At 32.2% G+C, this 23,875-nt stretch overlaps 1 protein-coding gene across 2 annotated transcripts in view; it reads left to right on the forward strand.

Annotated features, from left to right (window-relative positions):
* The window catches only part of SNX2 (sorting nexin 2), a 52,253-nt gene that overhangs the window by 25,555 nt on the left and 2,823 nt on the right, over window positions 1–23,875 (forward strand). The window contains exons 4-13 of one of the 2 annotated variants that reach the window (XM_033110527.1): window positions 713–779; window positions 1,072–1,115; window positions 2,469–2,610; window positions 6,603–6,681; window positions 13,801–13,876; window positions 14,859–14,972; window positions 15,226–15,319; window positions 16,868–17,073; window positions 22,795–22,938; window positions 23,400–23,411. In XM_033110527.1, the coding sequence (XP_032966418.1) occupies window positions 713–779; window positions 1,072–1,115; window positions 2,469–2,610; window positions 6,603–6,681; window positions 13,801–13,876; window positions 14,859–14,972; window positions 15,226–15,319; window positions 16,868–17,073; window positions 22,795–22,938; window positions 23,400–23,411 (978 nt within the window). The remainder of the gene's footprint in view (window positions 1–712; window positions 780–1,071; window positions 1,116–2,468; window positions 2,611–6,602; window positions 6,682–13,800; window positions 13,877–14,858; window positions 14,973–15,225; window positions 15,320–16,867; window positions 17,074–22,794; window positions 22,939–23,399; window positions 23,412–23,875) is intronic. The other variant, XM_033110528.1, reaches the window with a different exon arrangement.

The following is a 23,875-nucleotide window of genomic DNA, read 5'->3' on the forward strand; positions in this document are numbered from 1 at the left end:
AATTTCTGTGCTTCTTGAGAATAACAAAACTTTCCTGCTGAGCTGCTTTTAGGATTGGTTCTCAAAAAATGGCATTAAAAAATGCTTCTTTATAGTCTCAGAGGATTATAATTTTTCGTACTTACTGCTTTCTTTCAGTAAGCTTTATAATACTTTCATTGGCTTCAAGAACACGTGTTTACTAGGTAATCAGAGAAATCATGATTCTAAAGTTGCTTATTAGTATAATAATTTGTGCAGGTATGTAGGAATCTACTGGCAGAAGTAATGGCTACCTTCTGGTTATTAAAGAGTAGAGATACAACATTCAAAAATGCTATAACAAATGATTAAGGAGCTAATTGTTTTAATAATTTGAGTCTGAAGATTTGATATTAGAACCAAAAAAAAAAGTCCAGCGTTTCTACAGAAGACTGGAACATTTTTTCTACATCTGAGTTGTAAGAACACAAGATTTTTGTATTACTTCTCCAAACGATCTTTTTCCTGGTGTGTGTGTGTGTGTGTGTGTGTGTATGTGTGTGTGTGTGTTTGCATAGTTAGGAAAATAAAAGCTTTTATTGTTTTTCAGAAATAGAGTGCGGAATGGCTTTTTTAGTTGATTGATTTGACGGTGACCCTAGTGAAAGATAGATGGTAAAAAATGTAGTTATTAATGTTATGACAATGATATAAATTGGAATCTTTAACACCAAAAACATGTCTTTTCTAGATTGAAGAAGAAGCAAATGGAGATGTTTTTGATATAGAAATTGGTGTATCAGATCCAGAGAAAGTTGGTGAGTCGATATTTATTATATTTTGTTCTTGCTTCTTTTTCATAATTAACTTTGTTGTTATTAAGCTTGTGGGGGCTTTTCTCTTATTTTTTTCTAGCTTTATTGAGATATAATTGACAAATAAAATTGTATATATTTAGGATGTACAATGTGATGATTTAATATATGCACACATTATGAGATGATTACCACAATCAAGTTAATCAACACATAACCTCACATAATTAACTTTGTGTGTGAGTGGAGTTACGCTTATGATTTTTAATAGTATTGTTTGATTTTTTTCTTACAGGTGATGGTATGAATGCTTACATGGCATATAGAGTAACAACAAAGGTGAGCCTTTTGCTCTTTAAAAAAATATTGAGCCCTCACTAAGTGTGGTGTGAGGAAGATGTAAGTGATCCCTGTCTTTACCAAGGTGACCATCCAGCAGAGATTGCAAGTAAATTGTTACAGTGAGTTGTGAGTGGGTTGGTAGGTAGAGTCGTGTATTCTGTGAGAGTATGCAGGAAGGGAGCTAATCTAGACAAAATTAGGAGGAGTGATCGGGGGAGGTGGTGCGGAAGAAAGAAGAAGAATGGTTTTCTAGGTAAAGGGATTTGCTTGAGTAAAAGCCGGAAGTGAAGAAAGCAGTTTGCTTTCTAGGATCTGTAAGAAGTGGCATTTGATTTAATTTTTTGGCACTGTGCCTCCCTATGTTATGATCAGCCACATTAAGGAGTTTGAACTGTCTCCTGGGGATAATGGAGAATCATTGAAGAGGTTCAAACAAGAGTGTGGCACTATTAGATTTTTGTTTAAAAATCTTTCTGACTCAGTATAAATGAGGAGAGTCAACGTGGAGGCCAGGCTTCCTAGTTGAGAAGCTATTGCGATTCTTAAAACGGATTGGAGGCCTTCAGATCTTAAAAGGGAGAGAGAGAGTCTGCAGCAACCCCGCAGTGAGAAGTAATGCTTTATATTAAGGCACTGGTTCTGGGGATGAACAAAATAAATGGCTTCTTGAGTTAGGTAGGAGGTAGAATCGATGGGCCTTGGACATAAGAGGTGAGAAAGGAGGGATTGCCTAAGTTACTAAGTAGAAGAACTTTGTGGTACTTGGAATGATCCTGGAGAAAAGGCAACACAAGTGGAGGAATGCTGTATGGCCAGGGTGAGATTTGTTAATTCATTGAACAGATATTTATTAAATACTCTGGGGTCATGCTGTTTCCCAAGCACTAATACATGATAGTAAGCAACACACACAGTGCCTTTCTCTTATGGAACTTAACGATGCAGTAGGGGAAAAGATGGTGAATTTGAGGTGGCAGTAAGATTTAAGTGGAGGCGTCTCTTGAGCATTTTGATATGTTGGACTGAAGCTCAGAGGAGATCTGGGCCAGAGGTTAAGATTTAAGAATCATTAGCGTAAATTCAGAGTCAATGAGATGAGTCAAGGATAGGGTAAAGCAAGCATTTTTTTGTCCTCCTAAGTTTCTTTAAAAATTACTGTGATTTAGATTTTCTTTCATTTGTTAGAGATCGGTATACCACGTTAGTTATCTGTTCTGCATTCTTTTATAAAATAGACCTGTGTGTGTGTGTGTGTGTGTGTGTGTGTGTGTGTTCACAATTATGTATAACATTAACTTCTGAATAATTGCTTAGTATTCAAAATTTGAAATACCTCTTCTTCACTTTTAGACTTCTCTTTCCATGTTCAGTAAGAGTGAATTTTCAGTTAAAAGAAGATTTAGTGACTTTCTCGGTTTGCACAGCAAGTTAGCAAGCAAGTATTTACATGTCGGTTATATTGTGCCACCAGCTCCAGAAAAGAGTATAGTAGGTAAGTATGAATCAAAAACTTAATTAACTTTTGTTATTGTTCGTTGTTCAATTTTAGCTATGTAGATTTGTGGATTCCATGATCATTCACTATTATATCATAATGTCTAGAGATGCTGAATTTGAATATTCCATTTATGACAATCATTCATCAACAGAAGACTGTATAAGCTAATAGTTTTATTTTCTAACACCTGAGGATTTTGCTTTATATAATACAATGATGTTAAATATTGGGTCAGAATTTGCCAAGTTGAAAGCCCTAGCCTTTTAGGGTCATTAGAGTACCATATTACTGAGAAACCTCAAAGGGATATAATATTAATAGCATATTAATAGTGTTTTCTAAAGGATAGAGATGTTTGGCTTTCAGCTATACATTGTCCAAAAAGATTTGATCTAGCCTTGCTCAGATAGGAGCTATTTAAACTCAGTTTATTTCGTACCTCAATTTAATGTTTAAAACATTTCTACTTACACAAATAATAAAGGTTTAGTTAAGACTATGCAGAAAATTAAAAGAGAAGAAGCATTAAAAGACATCTGTCTGTCATCTCTTAAAATTTTTTATTGTTTTTTTCCTATTTTTGCAGTCATAGTTTTTTATTTACATTTCTTTATACATAAGATTATTATTCTGAAAAGATGAATTTAAGATGAATTTTGCTGATCTTTATTATTTTACTTTTTCAAACATTTGGTTCGAAGAGCAATTTTGTCAGTATCTTATGATTTTGAAATCAGATATATTTGAATGGGTTTGTTATATTCTTTCTCTTTTTTTTAATTAAAAAATCTAGTTGTGCAATTCTTTAGCTTCTTGATATTCTTGATATTCTTAATATTCTTGATATTCTTAATATTCTTCAAACTTACTGAGAACCCTAAAAAGCTTTTAGTTTTGAGGGCCCTATCGATATTTATTGTATGAGACTATTTTAAAGTTATATTTAATTCATTTAAAAACAGTAAGCTCACTACTTGTTAACAAGTAAAGTTTTGTGAAAAGTAATTTTTGTAAAACAAAAAAAGAGTAGTTTGCTTTGTTTTTGTACTACATTTTTGCAAATTAATTTTTGGCTATTAAGATAGCTGTAGTCTCATCTGCTTCTTCACTCAATCTGTTGTGGTATAACGTATCAATAACCTTTTATAAAACCTGACTGAGCTCTCAAGAAAGAATGAGAGTAAAAAAGACAAGTAATATCTTATTATTATGAAAATAGACTTTTGTGCACCACCCCCTCCCCCCCATAAAAGTCTGAAAACTTCCAGTTATCTCACCATGCTTTAACACTGCCGATCTTATTAGTAATCTTATTTCCCTCTTCTCTGAACTATTGCAATGATATCTTTGTTATCCTGCTATCTGTGTAGGGAATTGAGTTTCATCTATCATAAATTACTTATTAATATCATTTTTATCTTTGACTAAGTAGTGCAGCTATTTTATATACCAAAAGAGGAAAAGCAAATTATTTCTCATTTTGGTGGCTGATAATGCTAGTTTTAGGCTTTAAACATTGACCAAAAAAGTAAAGATTTAAAAGCTGAATTTTCATGCTTAAGTTCATTATGTTTCAAACTAATATTGTGCCTCAATAATCTTCAATCTTCCACAACTATTGCAGTATAATAAATAGCACATGAATTCAAAATAAAAATAAGAAATTAAATCCTAAGAGCATTCTTTCTGATACTGATTCTGACAGCCTTCAAAGTGTACTAGGGGACAGAGACACAGTTATGTTCATATTAATCACATAAATTGCCAGGATAACCCATTAAATTGTAAGACTCTGAGTTAAATTATAGGAATAATTAACATTTATTGAGTGCTTACTGTGCTAAGGCACTGTGCTAAATAATTTACCTACGTTCTCACGTAATCCTCACAACAACTTAGGTTAACTTACAGAAGCAAAGCTTCATCAAGGTTATGTAACATGCCCCTTGTCATGTAGCTACTAAGAGGCAGAACTGAATGCAAGCCATCTTACTTGCATAGAGATTGTACTCTTAGCCACTCTTATTCTAATTTGGTATGTTTTTCAATATAATGATTTGCTTTTATTTTTTACCAATTTTTGAAAATAATCAAATGCTACGTGATTGTAGAATTGTCTAATACACATTTAAGAGGATTACATTGTTTTTAAAATTATTTATATACCACTTTATTCTAGAAAGGATTTGAAGCAACTACATATAATGCAGTTTTTTAAAGGTATAAAATAAAGAAATTAGCAGGAAAAATAATTGTAGTCAAATAGTAAGATGAAGCCAAGTTAGTTTCCTCAAAATGTGTGCATGAAGTCTGCACAGTTGTTAAAGGTGGGTAACAAATTGATAAGTGAGCTTCCTGGCAACCAACCAACTAGAAAAGCAGTCATTTAAAAATTTCATAGTGTCTATCAGGTTTTTAAAGTAAAAATAAATACATTATTAAGAAAAATTTTAAGATATGGGAGGCTATTTTAATTACATAGCCAGTGGTTTTCAAATAAAAAACACTGATAATGGGTTGGTAGAATAAGAGAAGTAACTTCTCTTCTTTGCTGGAAGCTATAACTGCCACTGAAGGGAGAGGAGTCTTTTTATTAGCACGTAACTGGTACCACTTTTATAAAACCTTACTTGACTTACACTATTTTACTAAACTTTCAGACAAGAGCAACAAAGAAGTTGGAAAGTCCTAAGAGGTAGCTGGTTAGAGTAAGGTTTTTTCAATTTGCCACAGTGGTCCATAATGGTTACTTCTAGGAAACAACATAAGCAGATTCTTGGAAGAAAAAAAAAGCAAAGAACTATATATCATGGTAAGGTTTTTTCCAGGGAAGCAGAATATGTGAAATAATGAACATCCCACATCTTGTAGTCCATTCAGGGTAGGTAATGTTTAAGTGTTTGAGTTTTCTTTTTCAAACTATTGTATTTTAGAGTAATTAAGTTAAACAGAACATTTATCGGTGATGCATGTTTATTCCCCAGATATACCAACCTGAGTAAGAATTATGTGGTTTTACATAATCCATTTTTTAATGAGTTTATTAAGACATAATTAACATGATATACAATTCATACATTTAAAGTGTATAATTCAATGGCTTTTAGTATTTGCACATACAAAACCATATCCATTTTAGAATATTTTTATTATCCCATAGCCATAATTCTCTAATTTCCCCATCCCCCCAGTCATAGGCAATCACAAATTTACTTTCTCTATAAATTTGCCTATTCTGAATATTTCATATAAAGGGAATCATATATGTTCCTTTTTGACAAGTTTCTTTCGCTTAACATAATATTTTCAAGGTTCATCCATGTTGTAGCATATGTCTACAGAATTGATTTTTGAAAGTAAAAAGAACAGGAAAAGAGAAAAATCTACAGTCTGATATATTAGTGTTAAAATTGAAATTGCCAACAGAAATTATTAACATAATTTTTATTTTTTAAATTTGAAGAATTCTAAACATACCTATAAAAGAGCTTGTTATTTCAACTGTTACAAAACCATCTATGATAATTAAACAAGAACATGTTCTTAAAATCTACCACAGAAAATATTTAGCAAATTCTTGGATTACACTTATTTTTATTTTTCTGCTCCCCAAAGTAAAGAACCTTAATTATTGCTCATAAGAAATGAAAATATTAATTGAGCTTCAAATTACTAATTTGAATTTCATTGAAATGTAATCACATTTTAATTTACTAGGAGTGCAATATTTAACAGATTAGGAAGGAATCGAAAAGTTACAGGTCAGGAAACTACAGACATAGCTCAACCTCTGCTCTACTTACCAAGTAGCATTGTTACTACCTGTATCACGAGTTTTAATTTTTCAAAGGTATGATGCTAGTTATAAATTGAGATTTTTGTCAAGTTCAAATTTAAAGTATATTTTAAATTAGGCAGAAATGATTGTAAAAGACTATTTTATAATAATATACAATCATCATGAGCTTCATTCAATGTTTTCAAAGGCATGACCAAGGTCAAAGTGGGTAAAGAAGATTCATCATCCACTGAATTTGTAGAGAAACGGAGAGCAGCTCTTGAAAGGTAATTCTAGATGTCTGTGCTTTATTAATCTCATGTTTTTAGTTCAGCAGTATAAGTCTAATTCCATTATATTGCACAACTATATTGCAATGATAAATGTTTTTCAAAATACCACTTGATGACTTATCAAGAGTACTTTAGGGGCTGCCGGCTGGCTCAGTTGGTTAGAGTGCAAGCTCTTAGCAACAGGGTTGCTGAATCGTCAGTTCCCACATGGGCCAGTGAGCTGTGCCCTCTGCAGCTAAATTAAAGACAACAAGCTGCTGCTGAGCTGCTGGAGGGGTGGCGGGATGGCTCAGGTGGTTAGAGCACAAGTTCTTAACAACAAGGCTGCCAGTTACCCCCACTCCCACCCTCTCGGAACTAATTTGGAAACGGCTGAGCTGCACCCTCCACAACTAGATTGAAGGACAACAACTTGAATTGGAGCTGATGGGTCCTGGAAAAACCACACTGTTCCCCAGTATTCCCCAGTTAAAAAATAAATAGATAAAATAAAGTACTTTAAACTTAGGTTAAGAAAATTGCTTCTTGGGGCGGCTGGTTGGCTCAGTTGGTTAGAGTGCGGTGCTCATAACACCAAGGTCAGCGGTTCTGTTTCCACATGGGCCAGTGAGCTGCGCCCTCCACAACTAGATTGAAAATAATGACTTGACTTGGAGCTGATGGGTCTTGGAAACACCCACTGTTCTCTAATATTCCCCAATTAAAAAAAAAAGAAAATTGCTTCTTTAAACAACACAATACTGTATGCTTCTGCTTTTATTGATCCTCACTAATAGTTTGTCTATCAAAATAACACCTATTTTTGTATCATTGTTATAAGCAGGAATGTAAAGGCATGAGTTAGTCGGTGATAGAATTATTATGTCCTAGCTGTAGTCAGCAAGAGAAGTAAGAAGCTATCAGGCTTATAAAAAGAAAGGACAAATTGTGAGTGGGGGAAAGGGTGATAAAAATATTTGGATAAAAATAATACTTCAGTATTATTTAGATTCTTAGGAAGTTATACTCACATTCATGTATTGTGTTGGATAATTTGGCTAATTATAATTCATCTACATTAATCTTTCCTTTGAATTATTGCTAGGTGAGAACATTATTAAATACAGTGAAAAATTAGGTTTGTGTTCTCTCTAATTTTGTATAATTAATTGATTTTGACTTCAGTGTACAAAAGTACCATATTTTGCTGTGCATAATGCGCTCCTGTGTATAATGCGCACCCACATTTTTGGCCCAAACTTGCAGGGAAAAAAATCTTTCGTTTTAATTTTTTAATTCAAATTTTTATTTATTTACATTTAGGTACTTGTTTTTTGTATTTTGAAGGAATTTTAGCATTTATTTTTTAACATTATGATACATATTTTTTAACATATTATAGAAATTTTATGTACAAATAATTACAAAACACAAGAACAGATACAAAGTACAAGAAATTTTATGTACCAGAAACAAATTTATGATATTTCTGCATCATAGAAGACCAAGAACTCTTCATTGTTGCAAGTTTGTCGTAAGTTCAAAAAAAACTGATTATTGTATTCCAGGGTATTATTTTGTATATGAATATCATTGATTTCTAGAGTTACACTTTTAACTCATAAGCATGAATAAAAGAATTAAAAACGTTTACATAGATATGGAATTAGTACTACCCATGTAAAATGTGCATCCTCATTTTCCCCTCACAAATTTGGGCAAAAAAGTAGGCATTATACATGGCAAAAGACGGTATTAGTGATTGCTTGAGTTGAGTGTACCTTTAAAGGCTGACATATGTGTTCTGCCTTCCTTTAGAGTGCTTGACTCAGCACCCTTCCTGTAGCTTAAGGCTCGTCCTCCTTGTGGCCTACTGAAAGTGGGGTGGATGGGTGGGTGCATTCCCATTTCCAGAGTGTTAACATTTATTCTTTCCTCGTGTGCTGACAAGGGGAGAAAACAATTTGAAACTCTCGTAAAGCCCAACTTTTAGAACATAAGTTGGAACATAAGTAATGTTTACCTAAAGTTAAAACATTTTCTAATTTTGTAGGTTTTATTTTTTGTTATTTTCATTAAATTTTGTTTAATTAAATTTGCTTATTCTTTGTTTTATTTTCTATTTCTGCTTAAAATCAATGTTTGGGGTGGGTAGGACAGATTTTAGTGAGTTTTATATCTATCTATCTATCTGTCTATCTCCAGGGTACAAATTATTTTTTAAAACTTTCTTTAAGGCAACTTATTTCTGGATTTTAGTAATAAATTGTTTTAATTTTTCAGAAAATGCCACAGTAAATTCAGTTTTCAACAGTTTGCAGTAAGAAGAGCTAAAAGATACATAGTTTAAAATCTTATATTAGAGAAGACTTAAAGATGAGATTATGTCTGTGAGAATCAGCAATTACTCAGGAAAAGGATTTAAATTGCATCAAGAGAAGTTTAGGTTAGGCATTAGAATTGATTCTGTTGTGAAAGAGGTCATAGACTGAATATTTTTAAAAATAAAGGTAGATAATGCTCTGCCTTAATTTCGCTTAGTCCTTCCTGAAAGTGGAACCATGACCCTTTGAGAAACCTTTCAAGTCCTATTTTTCTAAGAGTAAAGTTGAAATATTTCAGATGGCATGTTTGATAAGGAACTTAATGAAGATTTATTGTACCAAGCACATATAATTTGATTCTGCATTCACCTTTCTTGTAACTTGAATGCAGTGCATAGTACTTACCACACCTTCATGCAGTATGAAACACTAAGGAGAGTTTTAAGGAAATACTGAAACCTAACCTAGTGTATATGTGAAGACAGTTTCTTTACTGATAAATGTTACTTGTTAAATACTGTTTTAGTGGAATACTGCAGTAGTGAAAAAAAAAGAAAAAGTGTACTGAGGGAAAAGTTCATTTTGCATTAGAAAAGATGACAAAGGAAAATATAGATGTAAAGTTATAAAAAACAAAGGAACTGGAATGATTTTTCTAAAGTGATTCTTCTATGGCATTTCTTCAAATTTAAACATTAGAACAGACATATCTGTGGAATACCCAACCTCATTGAATTCGGTGAGTCAGGGAAGTTACTTCTCTTTGTATATACTATGATACTTATTTACGTATTTATTTGTTTGTTCAACTTAGAGAATCCAGATGACTCTTTTGAAAGAAAGGGTAAACATCTGATATTAAATTATAGGAAGAGAAAAGGAGTGGTTAAGTACTTCCTTGTGCCACACTTGTAAATTACACAGAAACTACTTCTATTAAGAGTGTCTCTAAGATTGCTCACTTGATTTTTTTGAGAGTGCTTCACATCTTACCTTGATAGCATATTGAGTTTATTTTATAGGTAAGGATACACTTCTGCAAATATGAACTGAGAAATACAGAGTGACACAATACAGTGTGTAGATTTAGAATCCTTTCTCTGTTGAAGCCTGCACTCCACTATGCACTCCACACTCTTGTGACCTTGGACAAGTTATTTAACCTCAGTTCTTTCTTCTTAATCTCTAAGATGTAATTGTGTCAGTTAGGAATGTATTCATTCTAAGTACCTAAACACCCAACTGGAAAGGCTTAAACGTAGTGTAGATTTATTAATCCATTCTTTCAATATCAGGAAGCTTGAAGGTAGGCAGATGTTTAGGGTTATCTAATTCATCAGAAAATCCTATTGCTACCATCTAGCATCTGGAATACATACAACCATTTCTCACCAGTCCTCTGCTAGTCCATATGCCTAAATTAACTTTAACAGGCTCTTAGTTTGTCTCCCTGTTTCCGTCCTTGCACCTCTACTCTTTTTTAATATAGCCATCCTTTTAAAACATAAATCAGATCATATCGCCCTCCCCCCATTTCACTCAATAAAAGCCAGAGTCTCTAATGGCCTACAAAACCTAATATGACATGCATTGCTCACTCTATTCCCTGTTCCATCTCATGTCCTCCTTGATCACTGCTCTAGGCCACACTGACCACCTTGTACCTGCCCCTCACAGATCCCAGGCAGTTTTCCACCTTAGGGTTTTTTCACTGGCTGCTCCCACTGCCTAGAAAGCTTTTGTTGCCAGGTATCTGTATGACTAATTCCCATACCTCTTTCAAGTTCAAATGTTGAAATCACCTTTCCTGTGAAACCTATTCTGATCATTGGCTTTATTCAAACCTATTTAAATTGCCACTAACCATACCTCACATACTTGATCCCATTTACTGTTCTGTCCTTTCTTTTATCCACAGCATTTGCCACCTTGTCACATACTACATAATTTATATGTTTATTACATTAATAGTTTATTGTCTGTCTTCTCTTACCAAAATGCAAGTTTCACTAGGGAAGGGATCTTGTTCACTGATATATTCTGAGTATTCAGAATAATAACGTGTGTGTGTGTGTGTGTGTGTGTGTGTGTGTATATGTATGTGTGTATATATATATAAAATGCTCAGATATTTGTTGAATGAACAACTGTATGTTCATCAAAGAACCAGGCTCTTTTTACCTTTTTTATTCTCATTATTAGTATGTGTATTTGAGTTTCAAGCAAGGAAATATTTTTAACTTTGTAGAATCAAACATTTTGTATAACTTGCTTCATTTTGTTTTGTTTTTGGTAAGTGAATGGGAACTTCAAAGCCCTAAGTGATTCTTGTAAATTTATCAGTAACCTTTTCCTAGAACGAATCTGAAGAACTACTGACCCCCTCTTGTTGAGTCTAATACTTACTTTTCAATAATTTCATCGAGTCTTTCTGCCTTCAGTGTTCCTTTTTCTTCCAATGCTCCTTTTCATGTGTTCTTCCTATATTCTTTTCCTCTTTTTGTTCTGTATCCTTCCTTTATATATTTACAACCCTATCTCACTTTAATTCTGAATCGATGTATATTTACCAGTATTAATTTTAAAATTCAATTTATGTTTCTGTTCTTAATTTTTAACATTATGTAAGTTTAATATTTTTGTTTTTAATGGTTAGTTGTTCTTTACTTCCATGTAATCCTTAAGAAGAAGAAAAGTTTTACTGTCTTTTTCTAGACTATCATTTTCCAAAATTGATTCCTCAGAATGCTAGTATGTGGGAGGGTTGAAAAAGGAAGAGTTAGTTGAGTTTTGTTAACATAGGGTTTAACAAAGTGAAACCAGGTTTTATTTCCTGCAGGACTTCTCACAGCACTGAATATGCTGCTGTTCATTATTAATCTTGAAGAGAGGAATATGAAGTCCCTTTGGAAAGCTTTTTTAGAATATAAGTAGTATTGGGTATTTCCATTTAGTTTTGAAATACTGGAACATTTCTTAAAGGTTGTGTACTATTAATGTTTTGTCTTCTTTCTTGCTTGTTCATTTCACAAATGTCTGAGTGCCTGCTGTTTACCAGCTGTTGTGTGCACTCAGGTGACCAACGTATGCAAACTGCTTTAAGCAGTGAGCAGTCTCAACAACTAAGTAACTTTCCTAATAGTAAGTAAAAGTCCACTGGGAAAATACCAACATTTCTTGAATTTACTGGATAAGTGGTCCTGCTGCATCTCTTTTTTAACATCATAATATAGGCAGCAAATACTATTTTAAACCACAGATTGTATTGCACATATCTTTTAAATGCTCTATTGTAATGACTTCTTATGTGAGCTAATGATTTCAAATGAAGTTTAATATGGTATGTATTTTGTTTAAAAATACAAAAATACGTGATAAAATAGTCATTTTAACCATTGAGTAGAATTTGACTGTAGAGAAGGTTATGGCTTTTTTTACAGAAACTTTATTTTAGGCATATTTTATAAACTTGTAAAAAGGTAAAAGCAATTACTGACTACGGTTATTCTGCAGAAATTAGAAGAAAGATATATTAACTAAGGTGAAATATAATTGAAATATTAATTCATGTAATCTTTAATCTGGGGAAAGAGCAGTTTTTTAAAAAATGGGATTAGGTAAATAAGATCAATAACAGACCTTTTCTTTTTATGAAAGAATGATTGGTAATTTATTATGGATGACAGGGAAATGTGGGCTTTTCTAGTAAGGAGAATGGCTGAAGTTGGGCCAGTAGTGATTTAATAATGGTGTTTCTCTTTACTTTTCATTTTTATTTTATGTGGTGTCACATAAGGAAGACATTTATCAAAAATTGCAAAATTTTAAAAATAGAAATATTGAAGAAAATATAGTCCTTGCCAAATAAGGACCAGAACTGATTTGATAATTTAAAATCTGCTGACAAGGGAAAAAATTGGTAGGCTGTTCTCCATTTTGGTAATATATAATAGTAATAAAAAAAATAGTTGGAATATATATATACCGGGTGCCAAAAAAATGTATACACATGAATTGTATTCATCTTTTGTTATCGGTATATATTGAGTATTACGATTTTAATACAGTTTTTTCCTTTCTTAAAATATGTATACATTTTTTGGGAACCCTCTACATATACATATATACATGTGTATATATAATAACATATATGTAATAACTATTATAGATAATAACTATTTTATATACATACATATATATAGTGCAAAAAAATTGTATACGCACTTTAAGAAAGGAAAAAACTATTAAAATTGTAATACTCAGTATATACCGATAACAAAAGATGAATACAAGTCACATTTGACTTCTGCAGTTATGAGAGGTGCTTAAAGTGGTTACCATCTGCGTCCAGACACTTCTGATTACGATGAACTACTGCTTGAGCAAAGTTGACCAGTATCCACCTATATACTACATTTTTTTGGCACACCCGGTGTATAGCGATAGGTTTCTTGGGACTCGGAAGTAATAAGTGGGGAACATATTAATTCCACCCAAAAATAAAATTATTTGACAAACTCATGTACTCTTTTATACTTTGCAATGAGAAGTTCGGTAAATTATTTAACCTCTCCCCATTTCCACTCTCATCCCCTGCCATGTCTCTTTATACATAAATATGAATTTTCAAAAGATGAAAAAAAATTTTTAATCATTACGTTGCTGTAGGATTCTAAATAATTAAAGGCAGACTGATATGATAGGAGGCAGACTGAGGAAATCTTTTTACCTAGTTTTTAATTTGTTGAAAATAGGATTTAAAATAAGATGTTACCGATAACTAAAGGAGCAATTTTATTATTAAACCTAGGTATCTTCAGAGAACAGTGAAGCATCCAACTTTACTTCAGGATCCTGACTTAAGGCAGTTCTTGGAAAGTTCAGAGGTATGTTATTTCTAATTTAAATTTTTGTTTATAAGTGTTCTTGGTATTTATATTTCTCAATGTAATAATTTACATAAGAATAGAGATGCTCAGTAAATAATTGGATTAATAGATGGAATAAAGCAATGATTTTTTGTGTGTGTGTGTTTACCAATAGTGCTTTAATTACTTAAGAAAAGTACTAGCAAAATACCTTCTTTGCATTGATAATTATAGGATGATCTGTCCCTTTCTTGAAAATTTAAAACCAGATTTTTAAAAAATGGCTTATGGAGTCTAATTGAGTGCCCTAAATTGTTCCTTACACATCATGTTGAAATCAGATTATTTAGAACTCATTTTAGAGATAGTTGAATGTGTGTGTGTCTACATTGTAATGTTCCTGTTAAGATTTTGAAATGCAAATTTGTGACTCGAAAGAGCTTAAATTATAATAACCATGCTGTCTTTATATTCAAGATGTTTGGCACATTTTGGGCTCTTAAGCAGTTTAGCATTCTAATTGCTACCGTTTGAAATCTTTTAAAAATTTATTTGAATCCCAGAATTTTTTAAAAATCAAAAGCACACACAGTCCTAACTGAACATAGGGATTTTTTTCTCAAGACTTTCTGCTTTTCTCCTTATAAAGTTTATTTCTGCTATCAAACAGGTGGCCAGTGTTTAGGTACTTGGAAATTTCTTAACATATTTTGACAAATAGACTGTTGTTCCATCTAAATGTAAACGTGCAGAAGAAAAACAAATGGAAAGTCTATTTTTTAAGTTTTCCTTTGAGATTGTACAAGTAGTGTGTTTGAGAAATTAGATCTTACTATTGAAATGTATGAGAATGAAGAAAATACAGTCTCCTTTTTTGTCTTTTTTTTTTTTTTTTTTTTTTGTTTTGGTGGAGTGTTGGGGGAGACAGTCCCTTTTGTGCCCAGTTAAACCTTCAGGCTTTTAACCGGTTTGTTTGCCCTTATTTGTCATTCAATTCCAGCTGCCTAGAGCAGTTAATACGCAGGCTCTGAGTGGAGCAGGAATATTGAGGATGGTGAACAAGGCTGCGGACGCTGTCAACAAAATGACAATCAAGATGAATGAATCGGATGCAGTAAGAGCTGATTTTTCGACTTGAATAATGAGATGAATTAATGAGCCCAACAATTGCATTTTAAAGCTTTACAAGTAGAAAATAGGATATTAATTTGCTTATTGAGTTTAGTTCTCAGCCACGTCAGTTCACCACCATGGTTATACATGGTTAATTTGTTGCTTTAAAACAAGGAGTGTAGCTTGCTATTGGTAACCTAATTTACAGTGGTTTGTTCTGGCTAAATTAGCTCCATTTTTCATTTTTTTCTTAGTGGTTTGAAGAAAAGCAGCAGCAATTTGAAAATCTGGATCAGCAACTTAGGAAACTTCATGCCAGTGTTGAAGCCTTGGTCTGTCATAGAAAAGGTCTGTGTGCCTTGTTATTTATGTATTTAACACCATGGGTTAATTCAAACCTTTTATTTAAATTTATCAAAATGAGTATTTTGAAGGTATTACAGAAGGGAGAAGCAGTTTAAGAGAATGTTTTCTATTTCAACTTTGTTTAAATTTTTTTTGTTCTATTTTAATCTAACTTCTAGTTTATAAGTAGAAAAATCCTGATCTTATAAAAATATATTTTGAATTTTGCGTTAAGCTTCCTCACTTGATTAACTCTTGGTTAAACATATTTACAATTTAATGAGTGAATGTGTCTTAGTAATTTTGATTATAAATATGAGATTCAAAAGTTGATATTTGAAATTTTTCCTTAAAATATTTGTCTTGTACCTATATTTTCTAGAAAACTCTGAAATATTTTCTTCATTTTTGAATCACTGTATTTAAATGTCAAGTGTTTTTTGTTTTGTTTTTTTTTGATTTTGTTTTATTTGTAAAAAGGGCTTTTAATATTTTAGATTTCTAAAATACTTAAGTAATTCAGGATGTGCCGTAAGGGCAATACATTTCAATAAAATACTTAAAGAAATCTACTAATATACATTTATTATTGAAAGTAGTTTGTAACAGTTTGGATTGTATCTCTTAGGGAATGGGCTGTAAGGTTCTTTTAGAGCACTGTACATGATGCAGAGCAACGGAGGAATTCCAGGAAACGCAATTGTGTCCTTGACAGTATCCAGCCCATGAGCATCTATTTTTCTTTATTTGATGTATCTAAACTGATCATGTTCAAACATCATTTTAGAACTTCTTAATATTTCATTAAGCGTTGTTGCATACAAAGAAAAATTAAGATTTATGTGAATTGTATGTACAGTTTTACCTTGCTTTCTTCCTTTTAGCTAAATAATATTCTCTTAAAAATTATAGACTTGTTTTCAATGACAGATGTTTAAAGGCCAAGTAGTTTAAATCAATTATAAATGTTCCAGTGCTTTCCATATTAAAAATATATTTCTTTTTCTTCCTTGTTTCCTTCCTTCCTTCCTTTCTTTCTTCCTGCCTTCCTTCCTTTCTTTTAGGAATAGAATAAGCACTTTAACCCTTTTGCCACATCAGTCAGATATATCCAAATGAATATATCCGAAATTTTTATACATAAAAATACTGTCATTTATATACAGAGCAGCTCAAATTGTCATTATTAAATGCATAAAATAGTCAAAATATCAACTTTTTGTTTTTTTGTGGTTTTCTGACACATTGTGAAAAAAACTTGAAATCAATTAAAACAGTGAAAGAGTTAAGGGGGATGCAGATTACTGTATTAAATTACTAAACATAGTTCATCTGGGAATATAGGCTGAGATTCTTCTTAACTTTCAGTAGAACTTTGAGCAGTTGGCATTTATTCACAAGACATTTTAATGACTGGTTATTTTCTGTTAATTAAAAATATTATTTGAGTAATTTGTGAATAGATAAAGTTTAGAGAGAAGGTAAAAAAATCAATGCGATATTTTACAACTTTACTAGTGAACATTAAAAGTGAATACTTTTCTATTTCAGAACTTTCAGCCAACACTGCTGCCTTTGCTAAAAGTGCTGCCATGTTAGGTAATTCTGAGGATCATACTGCTTTATCTAGAGCTTTGTCTCAGCTTGCAGAGGTTGAGGAGAAGATAGACCAGTTACATCAAGAACAAGCTTTTGCTGACTTTTATATGTTTTCAGAACTACTTAGTGACTACATTCGTCTTATTGCTGCAGTGAAAGTAAGCCTTATTTTGCAATCTTCCTTGAATTCTTCTCAGTTCAGTGGTTTGCTTGTAGAAGAATTTGGTTTCCTATTAGACGTGTATTTAAGTGTGTAAATTCCATACTATAACTAGTGCATCTAAAGTGGCTTCAAGATAATTATTAATAGCTTTACATTTTTCCTCCTATGACATGGACAATACAGTAAGCAAAACTGATATTTTTAAGACGTGTGAGGAATGCCAAATAAGATAAAACACATTTACTTGTATTTATATATACAAGTTTACAACTAACTGGTAGCATTTGTTTGCTCATTCTAGCATGAACTGAAACCACCCACTGGATTTTATTATCATTAGTAAAGCTATAATAAGAAACAGGACAAAACCAGAACCAATTGTTGTTTGAATGTATTTAATGGTGACTTTGGCATGAATTTTGACTGCAAACGTTCTGTGGATTTTCCAAAATGTGCGGTCACCATGTATGTATAGATGGGATGGGACTGGATTAAATAATAAATGGTGTTATCTAATGGTAATGATACAAGGATGAACATTCTTCAATTTCTAAATAGTTGGAAAAGTAATCCAGTAGTGAAAATTAATATTCTACAGATATCTCCAATGTTCAGACAATTAAACTTAACGGCATGATACTTTTTTTTTCTGTCTTATGTGTTAGAAGATACTTTAAGGTCTTGTTTTTGAATTATTGTTATAAACATCAGTTATCATAGGTTGAGGGGAACTGGGAATCTTAGATTTGGTAAAATTACCAAGTTTGCTTGCATTTACTCCTAGATGTTACTTTTTATATTCCTGGTGGTTAATTTTTCTTTTCAGTTATTTAAATATGTTAATATGGATAGCAGTTATAAGAGTATACATCATTTTATATGCAGGTAACTTGTGATATACATAAATGCAGTTTACAGATAATGGTTCCTTTTTATCTTCCACTTACCTCAATTTCAGAGGTCCCAGTAGCATGACAGCTGTTGTAAAATAAATAAATAAATAAATAAATAAAACCTTCAAAAAACCTGTGGGTCTGAAAAGGGAAGCTGGGCAGTGTCTGTGAGAAGAGGTACCTGCTACAAAGAGCTAACCTGGGAAAAGACTCCCTCCCTGGCAGTTATGGCCTGTCTGTGTAAATGAATGTTGATGCCTCAAAAAACAGCTTTCCTCATACAGCCTAAATTTTGCTATATTTTCACTTTTCTGTGAAATTACTGTTATATTTGTATTTCCTAGAATATGTTCTACAGAACACTGACACCTACCACAGTCAACTGAGTTTGGAAGATAATGTATACAATATCCCTCTCGTACATTCAGAGTGCATGTAAAAAGCTTAGAACTGTCTAGGAGTAAAAATAAACCATTTAACTTTGATCTAGAGACTTCCAAATTCATATGAACAGGAATCATTTTCCATTTAATATATTTTTACATATGTGCAACACACTGGGAAATACTGAATTAGTGATTCATTGACTAATTCATTGTTAAAGAGCTATGGGCAAGTTACACTTGAGGTAAATTAAGCTCTTTCACGTTGGTTTTCTAACTGAAACCTAGCTCAGGTCAACCGTGCACAAAGGAGTTGAGAAATTATGGAATAGGATGACAGGCGATTTTTGTGGTCTTTATTTTTGGTTTGTTTTTTTATTTAAAACTAATTCATTTGTATTTTTAAAAGTAATACAAGCACATAATTATTTTCTACCTAAGATCTCTAGTCTCTCTTCCCTCAGTCAAATGCTGTTAGATTCTAATGTGTTTTTATTTTACAGAAATATATATGGCCAAAAAAATGTATATACATTTTAAGAAAGGAAAAAACTGTATTAAAATCGTAATAATATATACCGATCACAAAAGATGAATATAAGTCATATGTATACATTTTTTTAGCAACCGCCCCCCCCCCCCGGCATATATGGAGCTAATTCTCTCTCTCCCCCTCAGTCTCTTCCTTCCTTCAAAAAGGAGCATACTGTATATGCTGTTCTTGACTTGCTTTTTTCACCCACTCCATTTTAGAGAGGTCTATAAGCATGTAACATTCTTTTTACTGGTTGCATAATATTCCATATAGCATATAGCTGTACTTTGAACCAGTCCAATTTTAAATATTAAATATTTTGATAATAACTCTTTGGGCATAAAATTCCTATAAGTAGAATTGCGTGGCTATAGGGTATATGAGTTCCAGTAAATATTGCCATATTACTACTGCTCAAAGAGGTTATGCTTCTTTGTACTCCCATCAACATATGTGTTCATTCTTCCACCCACTGATGAAGGTATTTTTTTTTGTATATGTTTTAATTTCTTTAGTTAGTGTGAATTTAAGCATCTTTACAAATGATAAGCCATTGCATTTCTCTTTAATGAACTATATCATGTCCTTTGTCCAGTTTTCTTTTGTGTTTTACCTTACTTGTTTAATACTCCTTAGCCTTTTATTTATCAGTATTAAGATTACTTTTCTGATAATAATTTTGAAACTAGGAGTACTTTGGAAATTAAAGTATAGAGCCAAAATGGGAAGCTAAGAACATCAGATATTGGGGCCCTAAAGAGAGAGAAATTTTACCCACTCAAAATATGGCTTAGGCCTGGTCTTATATCCAGGAAACTCATTGCCTGTGTTCTCATGTGTTGGCCTTCTGGGAACCACTAGGGTAGGGTCGGGGATTGATGGTAATGCTTTCCAGTGTTTTTAGCACTAAAGCTTTTCATTAAGAAGTCTTACAGGGAATCCACATTTATAAAATACATCAAATATTAAAAAAAATAAAATAAAAACAATAGATGGGTTCCCCCAAGGATTTTTGAAGCTTCATTGTTTGGCTGTATGTAATCAGCATCCTTTTAGGATTCCAGGAACCTGGGCAGCATTCTACTTTCAGATGCACAGAATTAGAATATGGTATTAATTAAATTAAAATTCCAGGGTCAGATTTTCTAAGCCAGGAAAACTGCACCACAGCTGCAGCCTTGTCTAGCCTAGAGCAGCTTGCATGTAAATGTGTACCGTAAATTGGCAGGGGGACAGAGATCCAAAGTGGATTGTCAGTGTAAATCTCTCTCTCATAGAAAAGGCTGGTTCCACTAGAATGGATTATCTTGACATACAAAGGCAAGCACTGTTACGATTTCATTGGTTTTTAAGATAGCATTTTTAGAAGATCAAGTATGGTTCTGGTTCTTTTTTTATTTTATTTTCTAGTATCACAAAGGTAGGAAAACAAATGGAAAAAAAGTTAATTCTTACAGAGTTAAGATTAATTTTTTTTTTCCCTAAAATGACCTGACTTGAGGTTTGCCCGGTGGCTCAGATGGTTGGAGCTCTGTGCTCCTAATGCTGAAGGCTCACGGTTTGATTCCCCCATTGGCCAGTGGGCTCTCAACCACAAGGTTGCCGGTTTGACTCCTGCAAGGGGTAGTGGGCTCTGCCCCTGCAACTAACAATGGCAACTGGACCTGGAGCTGAGCTGCGCCCTCCACAGCCAAGACTGAAAGGACAACAACTTGACTTGGAAAGAGTCCTGGAAGTACACACTGTTCCCCAATAAAGTCCTGTTCTCCTTCCCCAATTTAAAAAAAAAAAAATTCCTTTTAAAAAAATAAAATGACCTAACTTTAGTAATTTAATCTTTACCATAGATCCCACATTTATACCACAAGGATGGTTATGGAATATTATGAGATAATAAATTGATCAGGGACCAAATTAGTTTAAACTGGTATATCACTAAAAATACCAGTTGATACATATTAAAATTTCAAGCAAATATTGAAATTAAAGGGCATTTTGGTTAGCTTTTGCCCTATGCTGGTACATATTTTAAGTAATCAAATTGTTATCGAACAGAGGAATTTATAAATGAAGAGCTGATATGACCCTGTTCCCCTAAAGAAAGGCTAAGCCTAAAATCGAATTACTTTTTGTGTTTGTGTATGCATAGGGGGTAAGGGACAAGAATTGTTTGTTTTAAATGATAGTGATTTTTTCTGAATCTGTGTTAGATTTATTACTCTTTAAATTTTGGCCAAAATTAATTTGGCTGAAGCAAAATTAATTCATAATAAGTATTTTAAGGAAAATGTGGTCTCCTAAATATAAGAAAGCAGACAAAAGGGATAGTAAGATGCACTTAATAACGTGAGAAGAGAAATGATACGAGATGACAAATTAAATCTAGCAAAGTGGATTTACATACCCATAGATAGGGTGCTTTGACTTTTCAGTTTGCCAAGGATGCCCGTTGTCCTGCTTAATTTAAAATAAGAACTCTTTGGGAAAAAATACTTTGGTTTCTGGTTGATTTGGAGTTTTCAGTGTTCTTGCCCACATTTTAAAAATATGCTGTATGATATAATTGCAATCCAGTTAATTTTTTTCATATTACTAAGTTATTACTATTTGTACTTTTAGTAGAAATGTTGAGCCAATCAACTACATTTATTTGTGTATGTTATTTAGAAGTAATTCATAGTAGTACCTTCTAATTAGTAAGCATCCACTAGGTTAAGTCACTGTGCTACATACTTTTTATTTTCTAATCCACAAATACAGAACTCATTTTCCCCCTTTTGTATTTGGGAGGACTATGACTTACGAAAATTAAATGAATTTACCCGAGATGATATACTACATCTTTGATTTGAATCCAACTTTGATTTGTTCTAAAGCCTACGTTTGTTAAGTACACTATTTGCATACTTTCCTCTTCAGCAGGTCCCTATGAGAACATGTGTTTATTGTTTCTTGATCCAAAACCCTCTTTGTTTGGAGTAAATGAAAATAACTGATTTAATGCTTTCTGGTTTACCTAGTTTATTAATACTTGCTTCATTTGTTCAATTAGTAAATACTAAAATAATATGAATATATCCCCAACATCAAGCTAGAGAAGGGATTATTATTGTATTCTCTCATCCTATCCATTGGTTTTTTTTCATGAAATTTCTAATTACTCTCTTATGTCCATATTTCATTTCTTTCCTCCACTCAACTTGGTCTTGCTCTGCCAAATCCCTTGAAAAAGAAATGGTCGACTTGGTTGACTTGTTCTGTTAGTCTTTTGTCTGTTTCTTCATTTAGTTCTGCGTACTAGATATACATGTATATTCATTTGCTCTTTTCATCTTGTGTAGGACTATCTCTGTTTTTGTTTTGTTTTGTTATACCCTTTTTAATTGCTTTGCCTTTCTTTTAGTTGCTTTTGGTAATCTATCACATTTTTACTTCCTGTTATCTTACGGGATTTTCTCATTTTCTTTTTTCAATTTCTGGCATGTTTCTAACACTTAGTTACTTTTGATATTATTTAGTTGGAAATCTTCCAATGTAGATATGACACCATCATTTTCCTATTGAAGAAATCTTTCTTGAAAACATAAAACTGTTAGAAATCATACTGTACGCCACATTTAAAACCCTAAAACCTAGTGAAATGGATTTTGTATATAGTTTTTTGTTTGTTTGTTTTAATTTTGAGCTCTTATATTTCATCCAATCACCGGGATTTTTGTTTTTAAGCAAAAGAATATAGAAATTTATTTTCTTTGATATTGGCATGTTTATTTTCAGTATGTAAATATTTTAGAATAGAATTCAAATATTGGGTTTTATTGATTTCAGTATTACAGCACTTCTAGTGTTATGAAAGTATTTCAGTGTTAACTGTCACTTAATAGCATTATGTCATTCACTTATAGGGTGTGTTTGACCATCGAATGAAGTGCTGGCAGAAATGGGAAGATGCTCAAATTACTTTGCTCAAAAAACGTGAAACTGAGGCAAAAATGATGCTTGCTAACAAACCAGATAAAATACAGCAAGCTAAAAATGAAATAAGAGAGGTGATTAATCAAAATGCTTTATTTATCTCTTTACTCAAAATTTCCATGAGTCATTCATATATGCATAATTTTTCATAAATTTTTTTCTGAGCCATTTAACACGTAGCTATTTTTCCATAATTTTGTGAACTGTGTTAGAATTACTTTAACATTTTGATCTTCATTAAAATATCCAGAGCCCTTCATTACTTTCACATGATTATGGAATGGATAAAGAAGCATGTAAGGAAAATATTTAAATTTACATTTAATTAATAATTATACATTTCTTTTGAGATGACTAATTTGATTTCAGGTAATTACTTACTTTGTGTCTAAAAATAGTTCTAGAGGTAGACCTGTCCCACATTTAGCTGTCCAGGCAACATTATCCCCCATATATATGTATTATATATGGTATTTTAGTAAATTTGTATAAGTTTATTATAATTTATACACTTCTTTTGCCATGCTTCAATAAGGAAATTGAAGAGGTAGGACAACCTTTATATTACTAAAAGTAAATGTACCTGCTCTTTGAAGAGTATGTACCAGTATTTTGGTTATATAGTGGGAAAATATCATTTCATAACTTAAGTCTTCAGTTATTTTAGCTGTTCCATTGGTCATTAATCACATTTTGTTGTTTTTGTACTGAATTTAATGTTTACCAGTAGGTCTTCAGTAGACCATAATTCACCTACTTTTTTTTAAATCTGCACATTTTACCATTACAAAAATGTTTTTTAAATGTTTGTCATACTGTTTTCCTAATTTAAAGTATTTCCATGGGCACATAAATTGTGATGAACGTGTAATCTTGAAATTAACTGAATGTACTTGATATATTTTGAAATAACAATATAAAGAATAAATGAGAAAATTATAGTCTAACATTGCTAAATTGTTTGATAGTGAATTTTATACTCAAAATCATTTCATCTATCTTATAGTTAAT

The sequence above is a fragment of the Rhinolophus ferrumequinum genome, chromosome 7 (genome assembly GCF_004115265.2).
Source record: "Rhinolophus ferrumequinum isolate MPI-CBG mRhiFer1 chromosome 7, mRhiFer1_v1.p, whole genome shotgun sequence".
NCBI lineage: Eukaryota > Metazoa > Chordata > Mammalia > Chiroptera > Rhinolophidae > Rhinolophus > Rhinolophus ferrumequinum.